The sequence below is a fragment of the Ornithorhynchus anatinus genome, chromosome 13, assembly GCF_004115215.2.
Source record: "Ornithorhynchus anatinus isolate Pmale09 chromosome 13, mOrnAna1.pri.v4, whole genome shotgun sequence".
Lineage (NCBI taxonomy): Eukaryota > Metazoa > Chordata > Mammalia > Monotremata > Ornithorhynchidae > Ornithorhynchus > Ornithorhynchus anatinus.
Genome location: NC_041740.1, coordinates 25,448,400 through 25,475,134, shown reverse-complemented (window position 1 = coordinate 25,475,134; position 26,735 = coordinate 25,448,400). Strand labels below are relative to the sequence as shown.

Genomic DNA, 26,735 nt, shown 5'->3' with positions numbered 1-26,735 from the left:
ACTCCCGGTCCCGCCCCTTCGCCAGGCCCCGCCCTCCCCTCAGGCCCCGCCCCTCTCACTCCCGGCCCGCCCCTTCGCCAGCCCCTGCCCTCCCCATCAAGCTCCGCCCCTTCACCAGGACCCGCCCTCGCCGGGCCCCGCCCCTCCCTTTTCAGGCCCCGCCCATTCTTCCGACCCCGCCCTCCGCTCAGGCCCCGCCCTGCCCTCAAACTCCGCCCCTCCCTCTTCAGGCCCCGCCCCCTCACCAGGCCCCACCCTTCCCGTCGGCCCCTCCCCTCCCTCTTCAGGCCCCGCCCCTTCACCATGCCCCGCCTTCTCCTCAGACCCCCATCCCTCCCTCTTCAGGCCCCGCCCCCTTCATCAGGCCCCGCCCTCCCCTCAGACCCCGCCCCCTCCCTCCTCCGGGCCCCGCCCCCTCCCTCCTTCTTTCGGCCCCGTTGATTAGACCGATGGGAGGGGGCGGGGTCACGTGGCGGAGTGGGGCGCGCGCTGGAGGGGGCGGGGTCACGCGGCGGAGAGTCGTGGCGCGCGCTCGAAGGGCCGGGCCACGTGTGGGAGGAGGCCGGTTTCCCCTTCCCGGCGGGAGGGGAGGGGAGGGGGATGGGGGCGGCGGCGCGTGCGTCGGCTTGGTTGTGGGGCGCAGTGTTGGGGGCGGGGGCCTGCTACTGCGCCTACCGGCTGGCGCGGTCCGAGCGGACCAGACGCTCCTCGGGGCGCCCCGACGCCCCCTGCAGGCCGGGTGAGGAGGCGCGGGCCGGAGGCGGGGGGGGAGGGTCCTTCGGGTTCTTTGCGCGTGCGCGGGGCGGGGGGCGCCTTGGGGCTCTGTGCGCGTGCGCGGGGTTGGGGCGCTGGGGGGGGGGGTCTGCGTGCGCGGGATGGGGGCGCCTTGGGGCTCTGTGCGCGTGCGCGGGGTTGGGGCGCTTCGGGGGGCGGTCTATGTGCGTGGGGCGGGGGGGCGCATGCGCGAAGCGGGGGGGGGTGCCTCTGGGGTCGGTGTGCGCATGCGCGCCCCCCAGCGATGCGGCCCAATAAGTAGGGCCTAGGACCTGGGTTCTAATCCCGACCTTCCCCCGCTGGGGGACCTCGCTTCACTTCTCAGAGCCCCCGTCACCTCCTCCGCACAACGAGGAGTCGGTTGATGGATGGCATTTGGAAACCCGAGGGCCGAGGTCCGGTCTGGGCGGGGGACCTGACCATCGTGCCCTTGTACTCTCCTAAGCGCTTAGCACAGTGGTCCGCACAGGGTGCTCAGTAAATACCATTGGTGACTGATTGGATGATGATGGGGATGGCGTTTGTTAGGCGCTTCCTACGTGCCAAGCACTGTTCTAAGCGCTGGGGTGATCAGGTGGTCCCATGTGGGGCTCACAGCCTTCATCCCCATTTTGCAGATGAGGTCACTGAGGCCCAGAGAAGTGGAGTGACTTGCCCAAAGTCACACAGCTGATAAGCGGCAGAGGGAGGATTAGAACCCATGACCTCTAACTCCCCAGCCCAGGCTCTTTCCACTGAGCCACACTGGATGCTTTCTCAGCAAGAGCCCACCCTAACTCGAAGCTTCCTAATAATAATTGTGGTATTTGTTAAGCCCTTACTGTGTGCCGGGCACTGTACTGAGCGCTGGGGTGGAGACAAGGAAGTCGGGTTGGACACAGTCTCTGTCCCAGGTGGGGCTCACAGTCTTAATCCCCATTTCACAGCTGAGGTAACTGAGGCCCAGAGAAGTGACGCGTCATGCCTAAGGCCACACAGTAGGCAAGTGGCAGAGTTGGAATTAGAACCCATGGCCATTCCTGTGGATTCTTTCCTTGACTCCTCACCCAAGGATGGCTCCCCTTAGACCAACCTGTTTCCTGCTGGAGAAGCAGCATGGCCTAGTGAGTAGAGAATGGGTCCAGGAGTCAGAAGGTCATGGGTTTTAATCCCCGCTCCACCATTTGTTTGCTGAGTGACATGGGGTAAGTCACTTCACTGGGCCTCAGCTCCCTCATCCATAAAATGGACATTAAGAATGCGAGCCCTATGTGGGGCAGGGACTATGTCCAACCTAAATTATATCAACCCCAGCGCTTAGAACAGTGCTTGACATATAGTAAGTGCTTAACAAATATAATAATAATTATTATTATTATAATTTACTTGGCTGGGGTAGCAACTCCATGATGGTAGACTCCCTTTACCATTACCTCTGGAGGAGAGAGCTGTGAAATCATCCTCATCAGCTTTTCTAGACATCTATCATATACAGAGCACTGTACTGAGTGTCCATTTATTTTTTAATGGTATCTGTTAAGCACTTAGATGTGCCAAGAACAGTACTAAGCCCTGGGGTAGATACAAGAAAATCTGATTGGACACAGTCCCTGCCCTATGTAGAACTCACAGTCTTAATCCTCCTTTCACAGAAGAGGGAACTGAAGCACAGAGAAGTGAAGTGACTTTGCCCAAGCTTCAGTAGCAGATAAGTGGCAGAACTAAGATTAGAACCCAGGTCCTTCTGATTCCTAATTAGTGCTTTTAACCACTAGGCCATGCTGCTTCTGCAGAGCACTGTACTGGACTCCTAATTGGTGCAATGGAAGTGCTATCTAATAGTCCTCATAAAGCCCCCTGGGAACGTCAATTATCTTAGCCAATGAAACCATAGTTTTGTAACTAGAGAAATTTTTAAAAAAACTGAATTTGTTTTTGTAATTCTTTAACAGGTATTGCCAACATTCCTCAATCACCCGGTAGTCTAGAAGCGCCGGATTTACAAAAACTCATTTGTTTGCTCGAAGCTGAGGATCCACTAGTTCGTGAGAAAGCCTTGATCACTTTGGGCAACAGTGCTGCTTTCTCAGCCAACCAGGTAGGTGGTGTGGAAGTCCCTCTCTTCTCCTTCCTTCCCCTCCCCTCTGGTCTGAATCCAGAATGAATGGTGATTAACTTGTATCTACCTGAATGCTTAAAACAGTGCTGGGCACATTTTAAGTATTTAACAGGTGCCACCTTGTCTTATGCTGTCGAGTCACCTCCGACCAATAGCGACTCCATGGACACATCTCTTCTAGAACACCCACACCTCCACCTGCAGTTGTTCTGGTAGTGTATCTATAGAGTTTCTTGATCAAAATATGGAAGTGGTTTACCATTGCCTCCTTCCACACAGTAAACATGAGTCTCCGCCCTTGACTTTCTCCCATGCTGCTGCTGCCCCGCACGGGTGAGTTTGGACTTGTAGCAAATTGCCTTCCACTCACGAGCCACTGCCCAAATTAGGACTGGAATGGACAGGCCTCTGCTTGACTACTTCCCATAGCTGAAACTGGTAGAGTACTGGAAACTCTCCAGGTGCCATCCTGAGAGGGGAACAAGTACCATTATTATTAGTAGTTGTATTACAAATCCTGGAGCTGTAGGACAGCTGAAATGAACCCAGAGCTTTTTTTTTTTTAAAGGATGGAATTATCGAATTTACTATGTGCCAGGCACTCTACTAAACACTGGGATAGATACAAACTAATCAGGTTGGAAACAGTCCCTGTCCCACATAGGGCTCACAGTCTCAATCCCCATTTTACAAATGACGTAACTGAGGCCCAGAGAAGTGAAGTGATTTGTCTAGGTCACACAGACAAATAGCAGAGCTGGGATTAGAACCCAAGTCCTCTGATTCCCAGGCCCGTGCTCTACCCACTAGGGCGCACTGCTCCCCTACGCTTGTATCCTTGTTCACAGTTATTGGTTATTTCAAAGTAAAAATATACTGTGGACATGTGAGAGTAGAAGTTTTTATCTAGGCTATGCAGGCCCTTTAATAATAACAATAATAATAATTGTGGCATTTGGTAAGTGCTTACTATGTTCCAGGCACTGAATTAAGTATTGGGATGAATACAGCAAATCAGGTATTCCACAGGAGGCTCGCAGACTCAATCCCCATTTTACAGACGAGATAACTAAGGCACAGAGCAGGAAAGTGACTTGCCCAAAGTCACACAGCAAACAGGTGGCAGAGCCAAGATTAGAAACTTCTGACTCCCACGCTCGTGTCCTATCCACTACACCGTGCTGCTTCTAGACATGCAGACCCTTTAGACGTGCGTACATTGGATCAGAGATGGGGTCGGATGCTCTCTCTGAGGCTGCCTTGGGTTTCACATAGTTTTGTCCATGTCTATGTCTCCCCACTCCATAAAAACCTGCAGTGGCTGCCCATCTACCTCCACATCAAATGGAAACTCTTCACTATTGGCTTTAAACCCCTCAATCAGCTCACCCCCTCTTAACTCGCCACAGTTATCTCTTACTCCACCCAGTGCACACACTCCACTCCTCTAGCAGCCATTTACTTGCCGTGCCCCCATCTCGTCTATCCCGCCGCCGACCCCTTTCCCACATCCTTCCCCTAGCCTGGAACTCTCCCTCTCCGTATATGCCAGACCTCCACTCTGTCCACCTTCAAAGCATTTCTAAGGTCACATCTCCTCCAAGAGGCCTTCCCCGATTATGCCCTCTTTTCCTCAGCTTCTCCCTTCTGCCTTATCTATGTACTTGGTTCTGTGACCTTTGGACATGTGATATTCACCCCAAACCCACAGTATGTACATAACTATCTTTAAATTATTTATATTATTCGTATTAATGTCTATCTCCCCCTCTAGACTGTAAGCTTATTATGGGCAGGGAACATACCTGCTAATTCTGTTGTATTATACTCTCCCAAGCGCTTAGTACAGTGCTCTGCATACAGTAACTGCTTGATAAATACCTCTGACGGATTGATGCCACAAAGCGCTCCATAATGAGCTGACTCCCCACCAACCACACCAGAACTTGATTGCGAATGTGTTCTAAGTTTGGCAAAACTCTGTGCAGATGACACCAATCCCCACCTCAGGCCCCAGAGATGATCCATTTCCTACGTGTGTGCAAGGAATTCAAGGGAAGGGTGCAAGCAGATCAGTTTTGGACTAATTCCAGGGCTTTCCATTTCAGGAAATCATACGGGATTTTGGAGGCCTCCCGGCTATTGGGAACCTGCTCGACGATCCCAACGTCAAGGTGAAGGAGAAGGCCTTAGATGCCCTCAATAACCTAAGCATGAATTTGCGAAATCAGGAAGAGATTAAGGTAAATTGCCTAAAGAATGACAAATCAGTAAATGGTATTTATTAAAAGTACTTTATCAAGAAGCAGTCTGGCATAGAGCATGGGCCTGAGAGTCAGAAGGTCATGGGTGTTAATCCCAGCTATGCCACTCGTCTACTGTGTAACTGTAGGCAAATCACTTTACTTCTCTGGGCTTCAGTTCCGTCATCTGTAAAATGGGAATGGAGACTGTGAGGCCCAAGTGGGTCAGGGACGGGGTCCAACCCGATTTGATTATTTCCATACTAGTGCTCAGAACAGTGCCTGGCACATAGTAAGTGCTTAACAAATACCATAGAAAAAGAGAGAGAAGCGGGGAAGGTTGGAGGCAGGGAGAACAGTGAAGAGGCTGTAAACTCTAGACTACAAACTCGTGGGTAATAATAGTGTTGGTATTTGTTAAGTGCTTACTATGTGCCGAGCACTGCTCTAAGCGCTGGGGTAGATACAGGGTAATCAGGTCCCACGTGGGGCTCACAATCTTAATCCCCATTTTCCAGATGAGGTAACTGAAGCACAGAGAAGTTAAGTGACTTGCCCAAAGTCACACACCTGACAAGCGGCAGAGCCGGGATTAGAACCCATGACCCCTGACTCCTAAGCCCATGCTCTTTCCATTGAGCCACGCTGCTTAGGGAACTTATCTACCAACTCTGTTATATTGTACTCTCCCAAGCACTTAGTGCTGTGCACACTCTAAGCACTCAGGAAATGCAATTGATTGATTGAGGCTGATCCAAGAGCCTAGCTGTGCTATGACAAGAATTTAGTTATTTTGGTGGAGAAGAAGAGGTAGATCTGGGAGGAAGAGCCAGCAGGATTTGGTAGTAGATTGAAAGTGAGAGGTGAAGGAAAGCAAAGTGATGATGCCAAATCCTCTGGGGTTTGTGAAGTGCTTGCTGTATGTCAAGCCCTGTACTGAGCGCTGGGGAATTCAATTCAGTCGTATTTATTGAGAGGTTTCTGAATGCAAAGAACCATACAAAGTGCTTAAAAGATGCAAGATAATCAGGTTGGACACAGTCCCTGGACCACGTGGGGCTCAGTCTAAGAGGGAGGGAGAATGGGTTTTTAATTCCCATTTTACAGATGAGGAAAACATGGCCTAGAGAAATTATATTGAAGTCACACAGCAGATAAATGGCAGAGCTGGGATTAGGACCCAGGTCCTCTGACCCCCAGGCCTGTGCTCTTTCCATTCGGCCATGCTGCCTCTGTTCTCTCCTTGCCCTGGCCAAAGTGTCCTCCCCCGACCCTGTGGGTTAGAGATTCGAATTAGAATTCTGGGGTTTCCTACTGTCTTGTCTGTCCCCCAGGTGTTCATCGGCAAAGTCTGCGAGGAGACCTGTTCCTCTCCTTTGAACTCAGAACTCCAGCTAGCCGGACTGCGATTATTGACCAACATGTCCGTTACCAATGACTACCAGCACCTGGTGGCGGATTCGATTTCCAACTTCCTCTATCTGCTCTCAGCAGGGAATGAAAAAACCCAGGTATGAAACTGGTCTGACTTTGGGAGAAACCACTTAGCTATCATTTCCTAAGTTGCTTTCCCCGACTCAGAAAACCCTCACTAGTTCTCTAATAATAATAGTAGTGGTATTTAAGCTCATATTACATGTGTACTAAGCGCTGGGGTAGGTACAAGTTAATCCGGTTGGACACAGTTCTTGTCCAACATGGGGCTCAGAGTGTAGGAAGGAGGGAGAAAATATCAGAAATTTGAAAGAATGTGTCACTTTTTATAAATATCATTCAGAATCGCTAGGAAATTACCACCTATTTAAAGACTCCAAGAAGAGGTGTGGGAGAGGGGTCTGTTGAAGGTGTGTAGTAGAAAGAGCTTGGGTCAGAAGTCAGAAGACCTGGGTTTTAATCCTGCTCCGACACCCATCTGTGTGTGACCTGGTGGGCAAAAGAACGTGATGAAGGAGAGTGGGAGGGAGGAGAGTGAGGGGGAAGCAGCGTGGCCTGGGACAAGTCACTTAACTTCTCAGTACCTCTGTAAAATGGTAATTAAGTCTCAATTTCTTTGGTTGCTATTGTTGTTGCTTTATGGTATTTAAGCGCTTACGATGTGCAAGGCACTGTTCTAAGCACTGGGGTTGATACCAGCTAATCAAGTTAAACCCAATCCAATGACACACAAATTAAATACCCACTCTCCCTCCTGCTTAGATTTTGAACCAACCAAGAGACAGGGACCGTGGCCAACCTGATTATCTTGTATCAAACTCAGTGCTTAATGCAGTGTTTGGCACCTAGAAAGAGTTTAACGAATACCACTTTTGGGGGGCAGTTTTCGGGGAAGAGACATAGGAAGCCTCTCCAGTTCAAAGTTAAAACTTTTCGCCACCACAAGATGTCGCCTTCTTCATTTATTTATTTATTTTTTACCACAAAGTCATATCACCTTTCAAACTTCCCCCTCAAAACCAAAATAGCCGTTGGTTTAATCTTTAAACACCTTGTTCCTCTGCCTGCCCAACTCCTATAAATCCAGTGCCTGGGGTGGATGGTTAACGCGGGACATTTAGACTCGTGATTCACAACTGCTGGCCCATATGACTAATTTAATGGGCCCTGTGACGGCAGGATTGTTGTTGAGCAAATATTCCCTCAGGTGGTTGTTTTTCAGAAGCCACCTGGGTATGGTCTGGAGGAGGCCCTTCTTCCATTTTAAGGTCCACGCAGATGGTGCGATGTAGGTTGATAACTGGGAGAGAGATTCCCAGATGAGGTAGAGACCCAGTCCTTGCCCCCAAAGGGGTCCATGAGGAGAAAGCGGGCAGGGATTGGTGAGAGACACATAAGGAAAGGTGAAGCAAAAAGGTCCAAGATGAGGACCTTCCACCTGACCCCGCAGGTGTTTAGGGCCTTTGGAGGGTTGTGGAGGTTTGGGGCAGGAGCAGAGCAGTGAGCAATAGCTGAAGGAGAACAAGATCCGCCCCATCCTCCCTTCTTCCCTCCCCAGGGTGAACGGCAGCTGTCACTGCTGTCTTTATTGGCTTGCTTTTCTGAGCAGTGTGGCCTAGTAGATAGAGCCCGGGCCTGGGAGTCAGAAGGTCATGGGTTCTAATCCCAGCTCCACCACTTGTGAGCTGTGTACCCTTGGATGAGTCACTTAACTTCTCTGGGCCTCAGTGCCCTCATTTTTAAAATGGGGTTTAAGACTGTGAGCCCTATGTGGGACAGGGACTGTGTCCAACCTGCTAATCTTGTATCTACCCTAGCACTTAGTACAGTGCCTGGCACATAGTAAGTGCTTAACAAATACTATCATTATTATTATTATTAAGACAGTCTTCTCCCTCTTGGCACCCTCTCCGACCCTCCTGGGCCAGGAATCGGGCCTGGATCAGTGCTCCTGGATCAGTGGGCCTGTATGTCTCTTTGATGCTTGCTATAGTGGCGTATGCATCATAAGCTTAATAAGATTGTATGCTAATTATGGGCAGGGAAGGGAACGTATCTAATTCTGTTGTATTGTGTTCTCCCAAGCACTTAGTACGGTGCTCTACACATAGTAAGCACTCAATAAGTATGACTGATTACTGACTCAGATGAGGGAGGCAGGAACTGCCAACTGAGTTTAAGCAGCATGGCCTAGTAGAAGGAGCACAGTGTTGGGTGGACCTAGGTTCTAGCCCCGGCTCTGAAATGTGACTGTTGTGTGACCTTGGGCAAGTCAGTTCAATTCTCCATTTCATTGTCTCGGTTTCCTTGTCCGTAAAATGGGGATTCAATACCAGTTCTCCCTCCTACTTAGGCTGGGAATCCCATGTGGGACCTGATCATCTTGTATCTACCCCAGTGCTCAGTACAGGTGCTTGGCACATAGTAAGTGCATAACAAATACCACAGTTAGTATTATCGCCATTATCATCATCATCAATAATGGTATTTAGTGAGCACTTAGTATTTGCAGAGCACTGTGCTGAGAATTTGCTTCACATTGGAGACAACCCAAAGGGTTTTTAAAGGCTGGGCAGAGAGCACAAACCCATCTGTATTTCACTGAATTACAGTCATTTTTCAAATTGAAAGCAGAAGGGAGATGAACTCAAACGTTGGAAAACCTTTATTTTTTTCATCCTGCTAATTTTTTTTGTTTAGGCTTATGAAAGTGGCCCCCTGATGCTGACCGTATTTGTCAGTTCTAGTAACAGTGTCCCTGGGCAAGACTGGAGAGCGAGCAAGGAATGAATTTACAGGGAACTAAGTGTGCAGGTGTACTTTTCGAATCTTCGGCCTTGATTAAGCCACCACTCGCCCCACGCTGCCCCTTAGTGAGGGTCTTAAATTCCCGTTTGCCTATGAAAGAGAAATTGAATGACTCATTTGCTCTTAATTTCAGGTTCAAGTTTTGAAAGTGCTTGTGAATTTGTCTGCGAATCCAGCCATGACCAAAGAGCTTCTTGGCGCCCAGGTAAAGGTCTTTTCAGTTTTATTTTAAACTCGGCACACTAGAAGCGAGGTGTCAAAGGCTGGAGAGGGGATTGCCAAACTGATCCAGGAAAGAGCTGGACAAAAATTTGGAAAGACTGTGGGAATGCAGTAGAGGGAAACTGTTCTTTGTCAGGGGAATGAAGGCATGAAGGCTTCCTCAGAACTGTGAAGAAACACTGACCAAGCTATTGCCTGACTCTAAACTGATTTGATTGTTGACTGGTTGTTTGCCCTTCAGATAGATTGTCAACCTTTTTCTCCCCTGTCCTGTAAAAGATATGATGAAATGCTTTAAATCTCTTCCCGTCCTCCAGTTTGTAAGCTCCGTTGTTGGTTTGTTGTTTTTTTGGTTTTTTTAATGATACTTGTTAAGTGCTTATGTGCTAGGCACTATGCTAAGTGCTGGAGGAGATACAAACGAATCAGGTTGGACACAGTCCCTGTTCCATGTGGGGCTCGCAGTCTTAATTCACATTTTAATAATTAAAAATAACAATAATAATAATGTATTTGTTAAGCACTTACTCTGTGTTAAGCACCATTCTAAGTGTTGGGGTAGAGACAAGATAATCAGTTTGGACACAGTCCCTGTCTCACATGGGGCTCACAGTCTTAATCCCCATTTTCCAGTTTTGGGAACTGAGGCCCAGAGAAGTGAAGAGATTTGCCCAAGATCACACAGCAGACAAGTGGCAGAATCGGGATTAGAACCCAGGTCCTCTGACTCCCAGGCCCCTGCTCTATCCACTAGGCAACACTGCTTCGCTGATTGGGTCTAACTTGATATCTTCCCTATGGGCAGGGAACTTGTCTACCACCTCTGTTGCATTGTATTCTCCCAAGCCTTTGCAGCATGGCCTAGGGGATAGAGCATGGGCCTGGGAGTCAGAAGGTCATGGGTTCTAATCCTGGCTCCCTCACTTGTCTGCTGTGTGACCTTGGGCAAGGAACTTCACTTTTCTGGGCCTCAGTTCTCTCATCCAGAAAATGGGGATTAAGATTTGGAGCCCCTTTTGGGACTGTGTCCAACCTGATTAGCTTGTATGTACCCTAGTGCTTAGTACAGTGCCTGGCACATAGTAAGTGCTTAATAAAAACCGTTATTATTATTACTACCAAAATGAATTTTAACATTCTGCTGCACCGATATCGTGCCTGAATCTTGTGGTCTAGAAGACATACTAGGGAAATGGTTTCTGGAGGTGGGTAGGAGAAGATAATCCTTCCTTTCGTTGTTCCTCCTCAGGCACCTCTGTCTCTGATTTCCCTCTTGGACAGCGGCGTGGCGCGAGAGGTCCTCCTTCGCATCGTTAGGCTGGTCGCCAATTTAAATGACCACGTGAGCCGCAAGGAGAGCACGGCTTGGCGTCCGCTCTCTGAGGATTCACTCTTTGCTCTCCTGTACGGAGAGTCTGGCCTGTGTGCCCAGAAACTGACTGCCTTAACCCGCCACCCCGACCCAGAAGTGAAAGAGCAAATCACCAGAATTACAGCCATTGCGCCGTGACCCACCAGACATTCTCCGAGGACTCTTCTCCAGGACGGTTCCCGGAGGCAAAACTGAGGAGGAAATGGCTCTTTTGAAGCCCAGCGCACGAGATGTGTGGGGACAACCCATTTTCTGGGGTATCCTGAGGTAGGTATCGCCATCCTCTGTCAGTTCTTCTGCCGTTAGATGCAGAACAATCTCTGATTCTTCTTTTGCCCTTAGGCTCACCTACACTGGCTCTAAGGATAGGACAGAACGCTCCCATGACACGGGCGCAAGAAAATAGAATCAATCTGCCAAAACAGTTATTAGAGAAGCAGCGTAACCTGGCAGATAGAATTTGGGCCTGGGAGCCAGAGGGACCCAGGTTCTAATCCCACTTCCTCCACTTGTCTGCTGTGTGGGCACATCCAGATGGCTGCCACTGTGAATATTTAGAAGCTAGGGCAAACATTAAGTAAAGATCAAAGCAGAGCCACATATAAAAATGTCTCCTACCTGCTGCCTTTTTGAGATCACTGGGGCTTTCGGTGCATGAACGATTTTGATTTTTTACCACAAGATTCCTTAACGGAAGACTGCCCACACTATGATGGAAGATGCAGGTCTAGTTCCGTGAACTTGATTCGTTTAGCAGGGCCGCCATGCCCAGTGTCTGGGGAGATGGAAAGGGGCTTCCATCTGAAGCAGGCCCCTGGCAGCCCGTCTACTGTGCCACTACAGAAAGAAGGGGCAGATTAGGCAGGTGTCCTGGGCCAGAAAGGGGGCTGGAGGCACCCTAGATTCCCCGTAACTATTTAGGATTTGGGGAATTTCCAGGGCATCCTCTCCGGAGACACGTGTGGGCCTGTTTTTAGGGAGCCTGGTGGGGATTGTCAGACCCCAGAATGCACTGTGCTACACAAGGAAGCCATCTTGGCCAGGCACCATGGGGTGGATGGGGGCACGATAGTGAGGGAAAGCACATCACCTCCCTTAAGGCCCAGGCATATGCCATCTTCTCCTGTGGAATTTCTCCACCCGGAGGATGCCAGTGCGGGGGAGTTAGCCCCATGGTCTCCCTGCCCCTCCCACCTCCATGAGAGGACAGAAAATGGGGCTCCATTTTACCAGTTGGGCTATTTTCTTAAGGTCCAACATTTTGCCTGTTATTTGCTGTGGAACACTAGATATAGTTTATCTTGCTAGAATCCTTTCCAGCACACTTGAGTCCCGGCCACAGGACCCTTTTCACGGGGCACGAAAGAATGGGAGACTGAAGGCCAAGGCAGGAGGGTTTCCAACTGGCTGCTCTAGGTAGGTCTGACTGATGGTGCCTGTGGCATGCATCCCACATCATTTTTATTTTTGGTGTCATCACGCTTGCTTGAGGCTCAGACCCATTTTCCATGTCACCGTTGGACTTTCCCATGGCAGCCAGAGGGGTAGGCCTGACCAATAGAAACCCCTCCCTTTTGCACTGGGGGAAGGAAAAAGCCAAGGCAACCCAAAGTGCCCCTACTCCTCCTCCCTGCCCCTCTCTCCTGCCCACCTCCCTCAAACCCACAACCGGGGGGCATCAGGCTGAAGACTTTGCAGTTGATCTTACTGGGTAGTGCCCATTGGCCTCATGCTTAGTAAAGAGGCTACTGAAACACAGCAGCTTCCACCCCACCCTGCATCTCCACATAAATTTGCCGTTTAGCCGGTGGAATAATGGACTGATCCTCCCCATTTATTAATAATAATAGTACTTGTTAAGCACTTATTATGGGCCAAGCACTGTCCTAAACTCTGGGTAGATACAAGTTAATCAGGTAGGAAACAGTTCCTGTCTCAGATGGAGCTCACACTCTGCATCCCCATTTTACAGATGAGGGAAGTGAAGTGACTTGCCCAAGGTTACGCAGCAGACAAGTGGCAGAGCCGGGGTTAGAACCCAGGTCCTGTGTTCTATCCACTAAGCCGCAAAACTGTGAGTCTACTGTAATGTTCATTTCAGTGGGGCAGACATCCTGATGATCAGTTAATATTGAAATCAAGCAGCTCCTACTACCTACTTAGTAGCAAAGGATTTTCGATGGAATTGAGGTTTACTTACAAAACTACATTTGTCAAAATGGCACGGATCCTGGAAGAGCCAGAACAATACTGTTTAAAGTCTGGGTGTGAATAATTACCATATTTAAGGGCTTACTATGTGCCAAGCACTGTTGCCAAGCACTGTGATAAGCCCCTGCACCCTCCTTGTACCCCCATTTCACATTTGAAGAGTACTAGCAGCCGTATACGTTTATCCAGTGTGTTCAACTGCGGCATGGATGAGGCAGATAATAATAATGATGGTAATTGTTAAGCGCTTACTATGTGCCAAGCACTGATCACAAGCACAACCGGATAACTCCGATTCCAGCACGCTCCGATTGTTGTGCCGCGTGTACGGAGATGAGAAATCACATGCCAGGAATAACACCTTTCTTAGTAACAGGTTTTATTTCATAAGCTACTAAGGCAAGTCGTTGACACGGATGCATTCAGCCTGGTATTACAATAGGAAACTTCACAATCCCATTCCATGCTTAGCAATAAGCAAACCAGAACGTAAGCGGTGAGCTTTACTCACGACTTTGTGCTTAAGATAGAGGTTAAAAGTAGTTTGGATTTCTTTTAAAAAGCCAAAGGGCGAGTCGGGAGAGTGAGAGTTTGAGGGGAAAAAAAGTCTGAGTTTCTCAGGCATTTCTAGAGCTGTCCCTTGGGGTTTGAAGATAATGCCCGCCCAGGGAGTTTTTTTAATCACTTGTAGAAAGTGGGGCAAATGGTCCTGGAAAAAGTGAAGCACGACAGCCAATTCCATCCTCACAGGAGGTTCACTCCTGTTCTACTGTCCTGTTCGGTCTCCATGGGGGCCTGGCCCGGTTTCAGATCTGCCTGGGTCTCAAAGCCGTCGTGCTTAGAAGTTACTTTGTGGCAGAGGGCAGCTTGCCAGTCTTTTCTATCTGCCTTTGCAACCTCTTGCCACCCAAAGCAAACGTGAAGGACAGAAGTTATAATAGAAAAGAGAAAGAGAATACGATAGGTGAATGTCCAGATTCTGGTTAGCAGTGTGTTTCTAGATGTCCGTGAGGCAATGACATTACATCTTTAAAAGGCACGTTTCTTCCCCGCACTTAAACATCTGACCTCCTTGGATTTTTTTCTCCAGTAATGGAATCCCATGCCAAATGTATACATTCTGTGAAGCATTTTGTTGTAATGTGCGGTCGTCCTTGTCTGCCCACCAGTCGTCTTACATCATTCACCAGACCTTGTACCGTATGGATGTGAGCCTTGTCCCAGAGAGCCAAGGACCTAGTAAATTGAATGAAATTCCCAGCAGGACTGTCTTTACTCATTTCTCATGCTATAGTGGGGAAAGGCATTAAAAACGGGCAAGATGGAGGAGAGGCAGAGAAACACATACCTCCTCTTCCTCCCCCCCATATGCACACTTTCCTAGACATGTTCACTTATATGCATTTGGTGATGATGGGATTTGTTAAGCACTTACTATGTGTCAAGCACTTCCAAGTGTTGGGGTAGATACAAGCTAATCACCTCCCCACACTCCTATGTACACTGTGTCTCTTTCTCTGTCTCTCCCTCTCACTCATACACACACAGGCTCCAATGCATTACAAATCTTGGTTGCAGCAGTGGGCAAGAGAGCCCACTTCCTCTCCCTTCTGCTCCATCCATCCATCAGCTGTATTAATACTGAGCGCTTCCTGCGTGCACAGCACTGTACTAAGTGCTTTGGAAGGGTACAATACAACAGAGTTTATTAAAAACGATCCCTACCAGCAAGGAGCTTACCAGTCTACAGAGGGAGATAAAAATAAACAATTACAGATGAGGAAAATGGCAGAGCATAAAGATATGTACATAAATGACATGGGGTTGGGAGTGACTCTCAAAACACTTTGGGGTACAGCCCAAGTGCAGAGATGGTGAGCTCCATGTGGGACAGCGAATCTGCCCAACCTGATTAACTTGAATGTACCCCAGCGCTTAGAACACTGCTTGGTACATAGTAAGCATTTTAAAATGCAATAATAACAGATGCAGAAGGTGGGGTGAAAAGGGTGGGGAAATGAGGAGGCTGACTGAAGTTGCTGCTGCCGTGGATGCCAGAATTTTCCAAAGTTTCTGATTGTGTGTCAAAACCCCACAGAAGAACTCTGGTCGGGGCAGCAGTGAGGTCAGCAGCCCTTCCAGCCAGCCATGAGGGCCAGGTTACAGGCAAAGCTGGAGACAGCGGGGTGGACTCCAGTGTGTTATTCATTCAGTGGTATTTATGGGGTGCTGCGTGTTTGCTAAGTGCTTGGGAGAGGACAGTGTAACAATAAACAGGCATGTTTCAGGCCCACAACAAGTTCACAGTCAAGGCAGGAAGAACTACCAGCACAAGAAACTTGACCTCTGGGTTCTGGACGGAGGAAAATTCAGTTAAAAAGACTTGGAGTGGGCCCAAGCCCATCTTGGCGGCTCTTTCTGGTCATGGAGCTTAAGTGGGGCGTTGCTCCCCGGAATGGGGGGGCTCTGATCCCTTTCACAGGGTGAAGGGGTGAGAGACAAGACCATCATACAAGGCCCCTCCGCTAGACCGTTAACCCCCTGTAGGGCAGGAACTGGGTTTCAGTAAGCTTGTTATGGGCAGGGAACAGGTCTGCTAAATCTGCTGTTTTGTACTCTCCCAAGAACTTTGTACAGTGCTCGTCACATAGTGAGTACTCATTCATCCATTCAATTGTATTTATTGAACGCTTTCCAGGTGCAGATCACTGTTCTCGGCTCTTGGGAGAGTACAATACAACAATAAACTCAAATTTCGTGCCCACAACGAGCTTAGAGGAAGGGAGGCAGACATTAATGGAAATATAAGCGCTCAATAAGTACCATTGATTGATTTTGCTTCTGGTGTAATCTCCTAAATGCGGGTAAGCACCTAGTGACTTTAAATCATCGTTTCTTTCCCAAGCTTTCAAAGTGCTTTGAAAATCACCGTTACCTTGTGGCTGACACCTCACAACCCTGTGAGGTAGGTAGATCAGAATAATCTCTCCCGCATGATGTATGAGGAATTTGAGGCACTGAGAAGTGAGGGGACTCAAGGTTACACAGAAAATGAATGAAATATAGCAGTGTCATTCAGGCTTTGAATATTCAAGTCAGTCCTCTTTAGCCACTAGTTATCCTCTCCACAGAAACAAAAAATATCAAACATTTTGAGACCCTGCTATAATTTTCTGTCCGAGTCACCTAATGAAGAACGTGCATTTCGTCTAGGCGTAGCCAGACTGTCGCCTAGGGAGGTAAATGAAAGGAGTCGTCGTCCTGATAAGACCCAGAAAAATCAGAGGTATTTCATCTTAGAGAAAATGGCTAAGAGGTCATTTCAATTATGCCATGTTAAAAAAAAATTAAATTAAATTCATTTTAATGACTCCCTAGATAGGCCAAGGGATGAAGAAATCTCAGCAGGAAGAAAGCAGAACTGTTTTATGGAGAAAGTGGTGAATGGGAAGACTAGATTTCCACCATCATTTCCACACTGACCACCCATGATTATGACTACTGCGCTAAAAACTAGATCGTAGGTTTTAAAGTCTTGGAGTTCCCTGTGGTCATTCACACGTGTAGGCTTGCTGACAGAAGGATGACTTCTACTCTAATGGCTCTCCAGAGATCCTTCACAGCTCACGCTCCCCCTGCCCTTCACTGTCCTGGTGGGTTTGGGTCGGTGGCAGTGAATTAATCCAAGGGAGCATTTGCCCTTTCCTGCCAGCATAAAGGCACGAGGCAGAGATGACAGCTATATTTGTTGGTGAACCTCACACATCTCCCCGAGGTTATCACCTCAACTAAAAATGAAAAAGAAGGCAAATGTTTGGGTTACATCCAGTGAGCCTCATGGCTCAATAGCGAATTCTTGCTACAAATACCAGGTTGGACTCTTCTATTCCAGCCAATCTGAGCATTTTTACATCACCTTCATTCGGTGTACATATTAACCAACAACCAGAATCAAATTGGACTGCCCGTTCTGCAAATTGGTACCCACTGATTAAAACACAAGTTTGGAAAGATGTTTCCAAATTTAAACAGAAGCATACCCTTTGGTGAAATTCTGTCTCTCATTTTGAATGTCAGTTGTAAACTCAGCAGAAAGGGCCTTTTTCCGCTGCATCAACACTTATTTGAGCCTCAATTTCCACATTCATTCGAAGGCTTCAGCATCCACATTTAAGTCTCTGGATTCTCCGTGCTTCAAGACGAAGAAGTCTTCATTTTTAAGTCCATACCTTTCTAGGGCTTCGCTCAGCTTTGCCGGGGGATCCAGGTAATACTGGCATGAGGGAGAGAAGGGAAGAAAAATTACCCAAGGGAAGGTCTGAGGAAGAGCTCTGTGACCTAATGGATAGAGCCAGGGGCCTGGGAGTCAGAAGGACCTGGGTTCTAATCTCGGCTCCACCACTTGTCCACTGTGTAACCTTGGGCAAGTCACTTCCCTTCCTCTGTGCCTCAATTACCCTCTTCTGGAAAATGGGGATTACGACTGTGAGCACTATGTGGGACATGGACTGTGTCCAACCTGATTAGCATCTATCTTCCCCTGCACTTAGAACAATGCCTGGCACACAGTAAGCTTTTAACAAATACCATAAAAAAAAAAAACTGGCATCGAACTGAGAACAGTAGAATCCCAAAGAATTGTAACAGGTTGCCTCAGTTTTCAGATGGCCCAGATGGTCAAGAAAGACCCCTTCTATTTTCCACACCCCTACAGCTCTACCAGAGGAAGGAAAACAAACTATTATCCACAGCACACTGACAAGAGGAGGGAATAATTATAAATAGGTTCGTCTTTAAGGAACTAATCAAATGATCGCTAAAATCTGCTTCCACAGAAATGAAGGAATGTGCAAAAGAGGGAATGGTAAACTGCATGACACGGTAAACAACATGGCACTTAAGCACTCAATACAGTGCTATGCACACACTAAATGCTCAATAAATACCACTGATGTGATTGATTTAATGAATGGCCCATAAATTCCATCTTTCTCAAAAGGATAAGGGGCTGAGCTGCCCCTGCTGGGATTGGAACCCATATCTCTGAGTACTTCCTAAATCAATCAACTGTATTTACTGAGTGCTTACTATGTGCAAAGCACTGTACTAAACACTTGGAAGAGTACAATATAACAAACACACATTCCCTGCCCACAACAAGCTTACAGAGCTAAGTCCATTCAAGCCACGTTGGGAAGTTTTAGCCATCAATCGATCGATGGTATTGATCGAGGCCTTAGCATGTAGAGTACTGTATTAAGTGCTAGGGAGGGCACAATACAACAGCTGGTAGACGCATTCCCTGTTCACAAGGAGCTCACAATCTAGAGGGGGAGACAGACATTCAGAGAAATAAATGTTAGGGATATATACAGGATGAATGGTCTTTTCTTCAGCTTCTGTACTAGATGCAGCAGTGCAGCTTGGAATATCCACTGAAGTAATGCTTTTCGGATTCACAGGGCACAAAGGAAGAAAATCATAATTCAATAGCTAGCGCAGTGCCGCTTGATAGTTTATGGCGGAGGCACAATGCTGTAGCTGGCTCCCTCCTTTTCCCTGGACTCGGTGCATTTAATGTTCTTTATCATCCATCTCAAAAAGCTCTGAGTCGTAAATAACTATTCCCTTGCAGAACATTACTCCTAGCAGGTACATCGCTCATCTGAGGGTGGATTACAAAGCGACGCAAAAATTTCAATACCGTCTTTATATTTCAACATTACTTCTTTGGAGCAGGGTCTGGATGAAAAGAAACAGGCCAGAAATTCTACTTCTCAATGCTGCTAGATCCTCATTGATATCAAGCATTTTTACTACAAACTCAAATTAGTGACAGCTTTAAAAATAGACCATTTCCAGACACTGAGATTTCATGAAAATGGGGCTTATTTAGAAAACAAACACCTGATTTTTAAATCATCCCATTAACACCTGCCAAAGAACGCTTACAATCTAGCCGGGGAAATGCTCAGAAATGAATTCTGTAGGGTCGATCACATTCAAATATCTTTAATGGGCTCAACTCACCTCATTTGCTAAAGCAAAAGTTCCCCAGTGAATCGCAACCGACTTCTTGGTCTGAACGTCAATGTGAATCCTCACGGCCTCTTCTGGGTCCACATGCTGGTATTTCATAAACCACCTAACGACACACAATTAGTTCCATATTTAGTGTAGCCTTTTAAATGCAAAATATATTCTGATTGCAGACAGACCCGACAATACAGCCGGGTTATATTCCTTTAAAATGTGGCTGCCTTATGAGCGGTTGGATTGTGGGGCATATTTTCACATAATCTTACATGTAATCAGTTGGGTTCCTTTCTGGAACCAGCCCCGACGTGACATTTGAGCCCTCCAGACAAGTCAAAGTTATACTGTTAATTCTCCACCCCACCACCTCCCCTAAATTGTATAGAGCATTTCTCCTGCCCTTCGACCCCCTCCTCAAAACTTGCCCCCCCCCCCAGTTCCCTGTCTTCAGTCTTCCTCCCTACCCCATACCCGTACTCCAGTATCTGGTATTTTCTATTTCTCTGTGACCACCTCAGTGACCAGACAAGCAAGGGCAAGTTTGCCCCACAGAGCACAGCCCCTACAATCCCTGTCATGAATAAACTGCAGCCGGAAAGTTTACTGAGAGTTTTTACTGAATGGGATATTTGCTTGGAAGACTTGCAGAACCCACAATTTCTAATTCCACGATCCTCCCAGACATGAACCAACGGCAACTGTACCAAAGAAACTGAATTGCATTAAAAACACCACAGGAAAAAGAACTTGAAAATCCTTGAAAATCCTAAAATAAAAGTGAATGACGATTAGCCACAAATAATTTTGAAAGAGGCATTTGAAATGGGGGCTGAAAATACCACTCTAAAGGATGCTAGAAGAAATAGTTTAATGAAAAATTGTGAATTCTTAAACCCATATATGTATATTTATACCACCCCCTACCCTGGACAGGTAAACTTCACTCCATAGAAACCACCCTTTCAAAGGTCACCAATGACCTCCTTCTTTCCAAATCCAACAGCCACTACTTCATCCTAATCCTCCTCGACCTCTCAGCTGCCATCAACACTGTCAACCAACCCCCCTCCTCTAGGAAACGTTATCTGACCTTGGCTTCCCTGTCCCAATCCTCTCCTGGTTCTCTTCCTATCTCTCTGGCCGTTCATTCTCAGTCTCTTTCATGGGCTCCTCCTCTGCCTCTCACCCCTTAACTGTGGGAACCCCTCAAGGCTCAGTTCTGGGTCCGCTTCTATTCTCCATTTACATCCATTCCTTTGGAGAACTCATTCGCTCCCACAGCTTCAACTACCATCTCAGTGTAGATGATTCCCAAATCTACTACAACCCAGCAAGCTCACTTCGCTCCTGTTATGCCAGTCTACTCGCTGTACGTCGATCTCATCTATCTCCCCACCAACTCCTCACTTAAACCCTGCAACTCCCTCCCCCGTTCTTAAACAACAGACCACCAATCTCCCCACCTTCCGAGACTTATTAAAATCAGATCGCCAAGAGGCCTTCCCCAACTAAGCCCTTATTTCCCTTACTCCTTCTCTCTTCTGCCTCACCCTTGCTCTTGGATCTGTACCCTTTAAGCCCTTGCTATCCATCCTACCCTCAGCCCCACAGCACTTACCAGTCAACTCTATTTACTGCACATACCCATAATTTATTTTAATGTCTGTCTTCCCCCTCTAGTCCATAAGCTCTTTTTGGAGAGGGAACATGTTTTCCAAATCTGTTACACTGTACACTCCCAAACCCTTAGTACAATTGTCTGTACCCAGTAAGCACTCAATAAATACAAATTATTGATAAGCCCTTTGGTTTATTTTTGTGCAATGCAGAGTTGCAGGCTGAAGAGTTAGTACTTGCCCAATACTTAAAAACATTAAGATAATTAATGGTGTGTAGGAAATTGAGTTTGGGCCAGGACACTGACAGTCCAGAATAATGAACAGCCGAAACTGAATGTCTGTGCTCGACAGACACTATAGCCAGATACCTAGCCTGAGAGAACCCCTTTTAGGTGAGAAAATGAAAATCTGGCTCACAAACATTTCAGCCTTCCTAATGCTCTATTAGCCAAGCACCTGACACATACCACATTTTCAGGACAAAGAATGGCGGTGAACTTAATGCAAAAGGCGGATGGAGACATATTTTATACTCCAAATTACATCCACCTTTCAAGTCGGTGAAATAGAAGCTTTCCATTGCAGACCACTATCCAGAAAACTCCCAATATTACCGTATACCACTTACTGAGGACCAGCTGACTATGCACTTCCAGAATTTATGGGTAAATACCAATCTTGTCTCATAAGCTTACTTGAATAGAAGGAGAAATCCAGGAAAGCAAGGGGCGAGGGGATGCGGTGGTGGTAAAGAAATGATTCAATTGTCAGGAAATACAAGCATGAGAAGGAAATAGACACTGATGTGGCATTTTCAGAACTTGTTTAAAAATCAGAAAAAGGGGGGGGGGGACAAGTTGGAAAGATGAACTAAATTTCTGAAGGAAAGATGATGCATGTTAATCCTAATATCTTTTCTAGCCCATTGTGATGTCCCTTTGAGATTGTTCTGAAATTGTTCAATGTAAATACCTCCAATTTTACCCTCTGGGATCCAGCCACATTTAGCCCAAGAGGAAGCATAAGCTGTCGTGGACACTCATTGATCTGTAAAAATCATCTGTAAAATGGGGATTAAATCCTTCTCCCTCCTACTCCCGTGGGTAGGATCCAACCTGATTAACTTGCATCCACCCCAGCACTTAGTACTTGGCACACAGTGAGCGTTTAACAAGTAGCATTATTATTAAAAATCAGTCAGTCAATGGTATTTATTGAGCACTTGCAGTGTGTTGGGCATTGAACTAAGTGCTTGGGAAAGTCCACTATAACAGCACAGTTTGCCTGGCCTCACAGCATCGATTTACAGTTGGATGGGAAAAGGCCCGCAAGAACCTCATAAATAAAAGAGCCCAGGCCTGGGCGGTCAGAAGAACCTGAGTTCTAATCCCAGCCCCTCCACAAGTCTGCAGTGTGTCTTTGGGCAAGTCACTTCACTTCTCTGAGCCTCAGTGACCTCATCTGTAAAACGGGGGCTAAGACTGCGAGCCCCAGATGGGACATGAACTGTGTCCAACCCGATTAGTGTGCATCTCCCCCAGTGCTTAGTACAGTGCCCAGCACATAGTAAGCACCTTAACACATACCATTTTAAAGAAAAATAACCACAGATTTTTTTGACTTCAGCAAACTAGCCTCACAAGGGTGGTGTTCTTTTTTGGAAACCCTAGAAACTGAGAAGCAGTAAGGCCTAGTGGCAAGAGCACAGGCTTGGGAGTCATAGGATGTGGGTTCTAATCCCTGCTCCGCCACTTGTCTGCTGTGTGACCTTGGGCAAGTCACTTTACTTCTCTGTGCCTCAGTTAGTCACCTTACCCATAAAATGGGGATTAAGACTGTGAACCCCACGGGGAGCAGGGACTCTGTCCAAACTGAGTAATTTCTATCTACTCCAGTGCACGGCATGCAGTAAGTGCTTCACAAATACCATTATTATTTTCATTATTATTCAGTTCACCTACCGTGGTTCATAGGCTCCAATGGGGATAGCAGCAAGATCGAAAGGCCCATACCGTTTTCCAATCTGCTCAAAAGCCGCACAATACCCAGTATCCCCTGCAAAGAAAAACCGATTCCAGGGCCCCAAGACAGCCCAGCTTCCCCAGAGAATCCTGTTGTCGTCCGTCAGTGTCCTCTTGCACCAGTGCTGGGAAGGAGTGAAGACGAAGGTCACGTTGTCGTGGCCGGGGACGCAGTTCTCCTCCCACCAGTCCAGCTCGATCACATTCTCACAGCCACGCCTCTGCATCCAGGCCAAGAGGCCCAGCGGGACGAACCACCTCAGCTCCCCGCCGAAGCGCTCGTTCAGAGCCAGCACGGTGCGGCGGTCCAGGTGGTCGTAGTGGTCATGGCTGATCAGGACGGCGTCGATCCGGGGGAGCTGGCCCACGGAGCACGGGGGCCCGCGGAATCGCTTAGGGCCCATCAACCGGGCCGGGGACGCCCGCTGGCTGAAGATGGGGTCGGTGAGGAGCGTCAGCTCGTCCATTTCCACCAAGAGCGTGGCGTGCCCCAGCCACGTGACCCGCATCCCGGCTCTCTTCGTCCCAGCTAGCTCGGGGTTCTCGATGAAGTAGGGGGGCAGCACGGGAAGCTCTCTGTCCAATTCCTAATAGTAACAACGATAATAACAATTGTGGCGGTTGATAAGCACTTACTGTGTATCAGGCACTCTACTGAGCGCTGGGTTGGAGACAAGGAAATCCAGTAGTTGGACAAAGTCCTTGCCTCTCACTGGGCTCACGGTCTCCATCCCCATTTTACAGATGATGGAACTGAGGCTCAGAGAACTAAAGAGACGTCACACAGCAGACAAGAGGCAGAGCAGGGATTAGAACCCGCAACCTTTTACGTGTTCACTCCTTTGTGTGATGGAATTGAAACATCATGTAAAAGCACTCATTTTTTCATTTCATTCATTTATTATAAAGATAAAGCACCTCCCCACTTTCCTGCAAAACATCATCCCTCTTTGCATCCAACCAACCACCACCACTCTCCCCGTCAGAGAAGCAGCGTGGCCTCACTGTTACAGCAGAGTTACATCCTCTGACTTCCAAGCCCGGGCTCTTTCCACTAAGCCACACGGCTTCTACTCTGGGGCCTAGTTCCAAATCCATGTGTTCTGATTTTTTTGGCCTTGGCCAACTCCCTCACCTTGCTGCAGCCCCTCTCAGTCATAAAACTAGGAAAACCATAAACCCAGAGTGATGTGAAGTACCGTGAAAAAAATAGCAAGTGCTATAAAAAAGGGAAAAAAATACAATACCTCTTTGGAACTTGGAACGCCGCTGTGGTTTTTCTCCATAACTGCCCATTTTAAAATATTGGGAAGAGTCGGGTGCTTCCAGGTTGGCCAAGGGTTGATAAATCTCCCATCTTTTCCTTTCTTTGACTTAGTTACATCTTCCTCCAATCTATAGTCCAGGCGGAAGCTTTTTCTGGACAACCTGGATGAATCACTCCCCTTGGAGTTGCGTCCAGAATTCTGCCGTTTCCTCACAACTTCTTTGGGATACTGGTTACTTGCAGTTAAAAACCGACGATCCTCACGGGGCTTTTCATCCATCACCTTTGGTAAAGAACTAGATGTAGGAGGAAAAAGACCGCGTTTGAAACCAAGCTCGAGAAAGGCGATCTACTACACCCCTCCTACCTCATTCTCCTTTACTCTACTGCTTTAAGTAAAAAAGTTAAATTCCTGCACCGACTTGCCACGGGGCTTGTTTCAAAGGCTGCCCTATTCAGAGCACATGCAAAAGCTCACGTTTCCCTTTGCTCGATCTTTCTTCCTACTGTGTTCCGTTTGAGATCTGGCATCATACCTTTCGAAAGGGAAAAGAATACCTTGTGTGTTTGCTCTACTTCTGAAATGATTCCCCACCCTCCAAGCCTCCCTGATCTTTAGCACCTATTGCAATCTGCTCCCAAATAAAGTGTTTGCATCTTTAACCTTCAACTCTACCACACCTTTAGCACAAACAGAAGAGCCATAATCAGGCTGCAATCTTACCCGACTCAAATTACATAAATGGACAGATTAATGGACCAATTGCACTCCTTTATGACAGATACACAAGTCACCAGTGGTCACCCAAACAGGACCTTTCTCTCTCTTGGATAATTCTGACCTTGGTCTCTAACCAACACTCCTGAGACTAGTGTGGCCTCGTAGATAGAGCAAGAGCCTGGCAAAGGATCTGGGTTCTAACCCTGCCTCCAGCACTTGTCTATGACCTTGGGCAAATCACTTCACTTCTCTGGGCCTCAGTTCCCTCATCTGTAAAATGGAGATTAAGACTGTGAGCCCCATGTGGGACCTAGACTGTGTCCAACCTGATTAGCTTGTATCCACCCCAAAGTTTAGTACAGTGCCTGGCACGTAGTAAAGCACTTAAATACCGTTTAAAAAATCCCTTAAAACTGGAGCTCTAAATTGATATCTCATACATACAAAGCCAATCTACAGATAGATAAGAAACAGTGTGGCCTAGTGGAAAGAACCGGGGTCTGGGAGTCAGAGTACCTGAGTTCTAATCCAGGCCCCACCACTTGTCTGCTGTGTGACTTTGGGCAAATCAATTAACTTCTCTATGCCTCAGTTACCTTATCTGTAAAATGAGGATTAAATCCTCCTCCTTCTCCTTAGACTTGTACAACCTGATTATCTTGTATCTACCCTAATGCTTGATTTGTCCCAAAACAACACTGGCGTTTTGAATTGATTCAGTGAAGATTGGCTGAAGAGTGCATATAAAACAAGATACTGAAATTGTCTTCTACAAAATGGATATCAGGCTTTACTGTCACCCAAGGCAGAGCCTTTAAATCTTTCTTTCTCTGATTAATGTCTGCTAGAATTGCAGCCGAGGAACACTATGGAAACTAAAAGCATAAAAATCCAGTTGTGTAAAATGCTGGAGCACAATTTGGGCAAGTTCATTATGAATTGTCAGTCAGTGGTACGAACTGAGCGCTTACTGCTGAGCGACAGTTTTGCTCTGCCCTGCTAGTGCCTGAAGGCTCATCTACCCCAAACCTTCCAACCTCTGAAGCTCTCATCCCCGCCGTTTCTGAAACGGTGTTGTATGTGTGTGTACACGACAAAGGTGTCTGACACTTAGTAAGTTCTTAACAAATACCGTGATTATTAGCATTATTATTGTTCAGTGCTGGTTGTTTCCCATCTTTGGAAAGCATGGTGTTGGTTTTGCACTTAGGATCTGGGTACCAGTGCTTTGCATACAGTAAATACTCAATAAATATGACTGACTGACTGAATGAATGGATACCAGGACCTCACTGTAACCTCGCCTTGCCACTTGACATTAAACTACTGCATTTGGGTGACAGATGGAGGAACCGTCTGAGACATATTCCAGGATCCAAGCAATGAAGGAAGCTGGACACTGCAACAGCCTTTCCCAACTTCAGTCTCAGCTGAATTTTGAGTCTTCCAAAGGGCACGTAAGCTTTCTGGATTCATTTCCTTACCTCCTGTACCACTGGACAATGTGCTACTCTAAGAAAAGAATTCAGTGACAGTGCTGTGTGAAATGAAGAAATACTGGTTGAAAAGCACCGCTTTGGATATAGAAAAGAAATGAAACAGGTAGCTGCTAGCAGCTATAAGCATTTGTGAGCAATCTATCTTCAGTCCTTTAACGTTTTTGAATAAACATTTGTTTAGTGTCCAGTTACTTATAAAAGAATGGACAGGCAGAATACACTTTGGAACATTACAGCATTGAAAGTACTGCCAAAGTACCTGATGTTTAGAAAAGGGAGGATTATTTAAACAGAAACACAATCCAGCAATACAGTGAAAGAACCAGGTGAAATATATATGTTGAACTCAAGTAAGCAGCCTATCCTATCTCTATTGAACTGAATAAAAATAATGGTACTTGTTAAGAGCT

The 26,735-nt window shown here is 47.2% G+C and overlaps 2 protein-coding genes across 9 annotated transcripts in view; one reads left to right on the top strand and one right to left on the bottom strand.

Moving 5' to 3' along the window:
* Nucleotides 1-511: 511 nt before the first annotated feature.
* On the top strand, nt 512-26,735 carry ARMC10 (armadillo repeat containing 10). 3 transcript variants are annotated; one of them, XR_003763902.2, is made up of 7 exons: nt 512-739; nt 2,706-2,851; nt 4,981-5,115; nt 6,450-6,626; nt 9,491-9,562; nt 10,829-11,218; nt 26,170-26,735. XR_003763902.2 is itself a non-coding variant. In XM_029077967.2 (6 exons), exons 1-6 carry the CDS (start codon nt 601-603, stop codon nt 11,087-11,089), a joined length of 930 nt encoding a protein of 309 aa, XP_028933800.1. In that variant the 5' UTR covers nt 512-600; the 3' UTR covers nt 11,090-11,559. The 3 variants fall into 3 exon arrangements, 2 of the variants coding, with proteins under 2 accessions (XP_028933800.1, XP_028933801.1); XM_029077967.2 differs by lacking the exon at nt 26,170-26,735 and having other exon boundaries at nt 10,829-11,559; XM_029077968.1 differs by lacking the exons at nt 512-739; nt 26,170-26,735 and adding an exon at nt 1,068-1,169 and having other exon boundaries at nt 10,829-11,559.
* The window catches only part of NAPEPLD (N-acyl phosphatidylethanolamine phospholipase D), a 34,973-nt gene continuing 24,247 nt past the window's right edge, over nt 16,010-26,735 (bottom strand). For all 6 annotated transcript variants that reach the window (XM_029077959.2, XM_029077964.1, XM_029077962.2 and 3 more), the window contains 4 exons: nt 24,086-24,401; nt 22,779-23,425; nt 19,193-19,307; nt 16,010-17,435 (listed from right to left, as the gene is read on the bottom strand). In XM_029077959.2, coding sequence (XP_028933792.1) covers nt 17,307-17,435; nt 19,193-19,307; nt 22,779-23,425; nt 24,086-24,401 — 1,207 coding nt within the window. In that variant the 3' untranslated portion in view covers nt 16,010-17,306. The remainder of the gene's footprint in view (nt 17,436-19,192; nt 19,308-22,778; nt 23,426-24,085; nt 24,402-26,735) is intronic.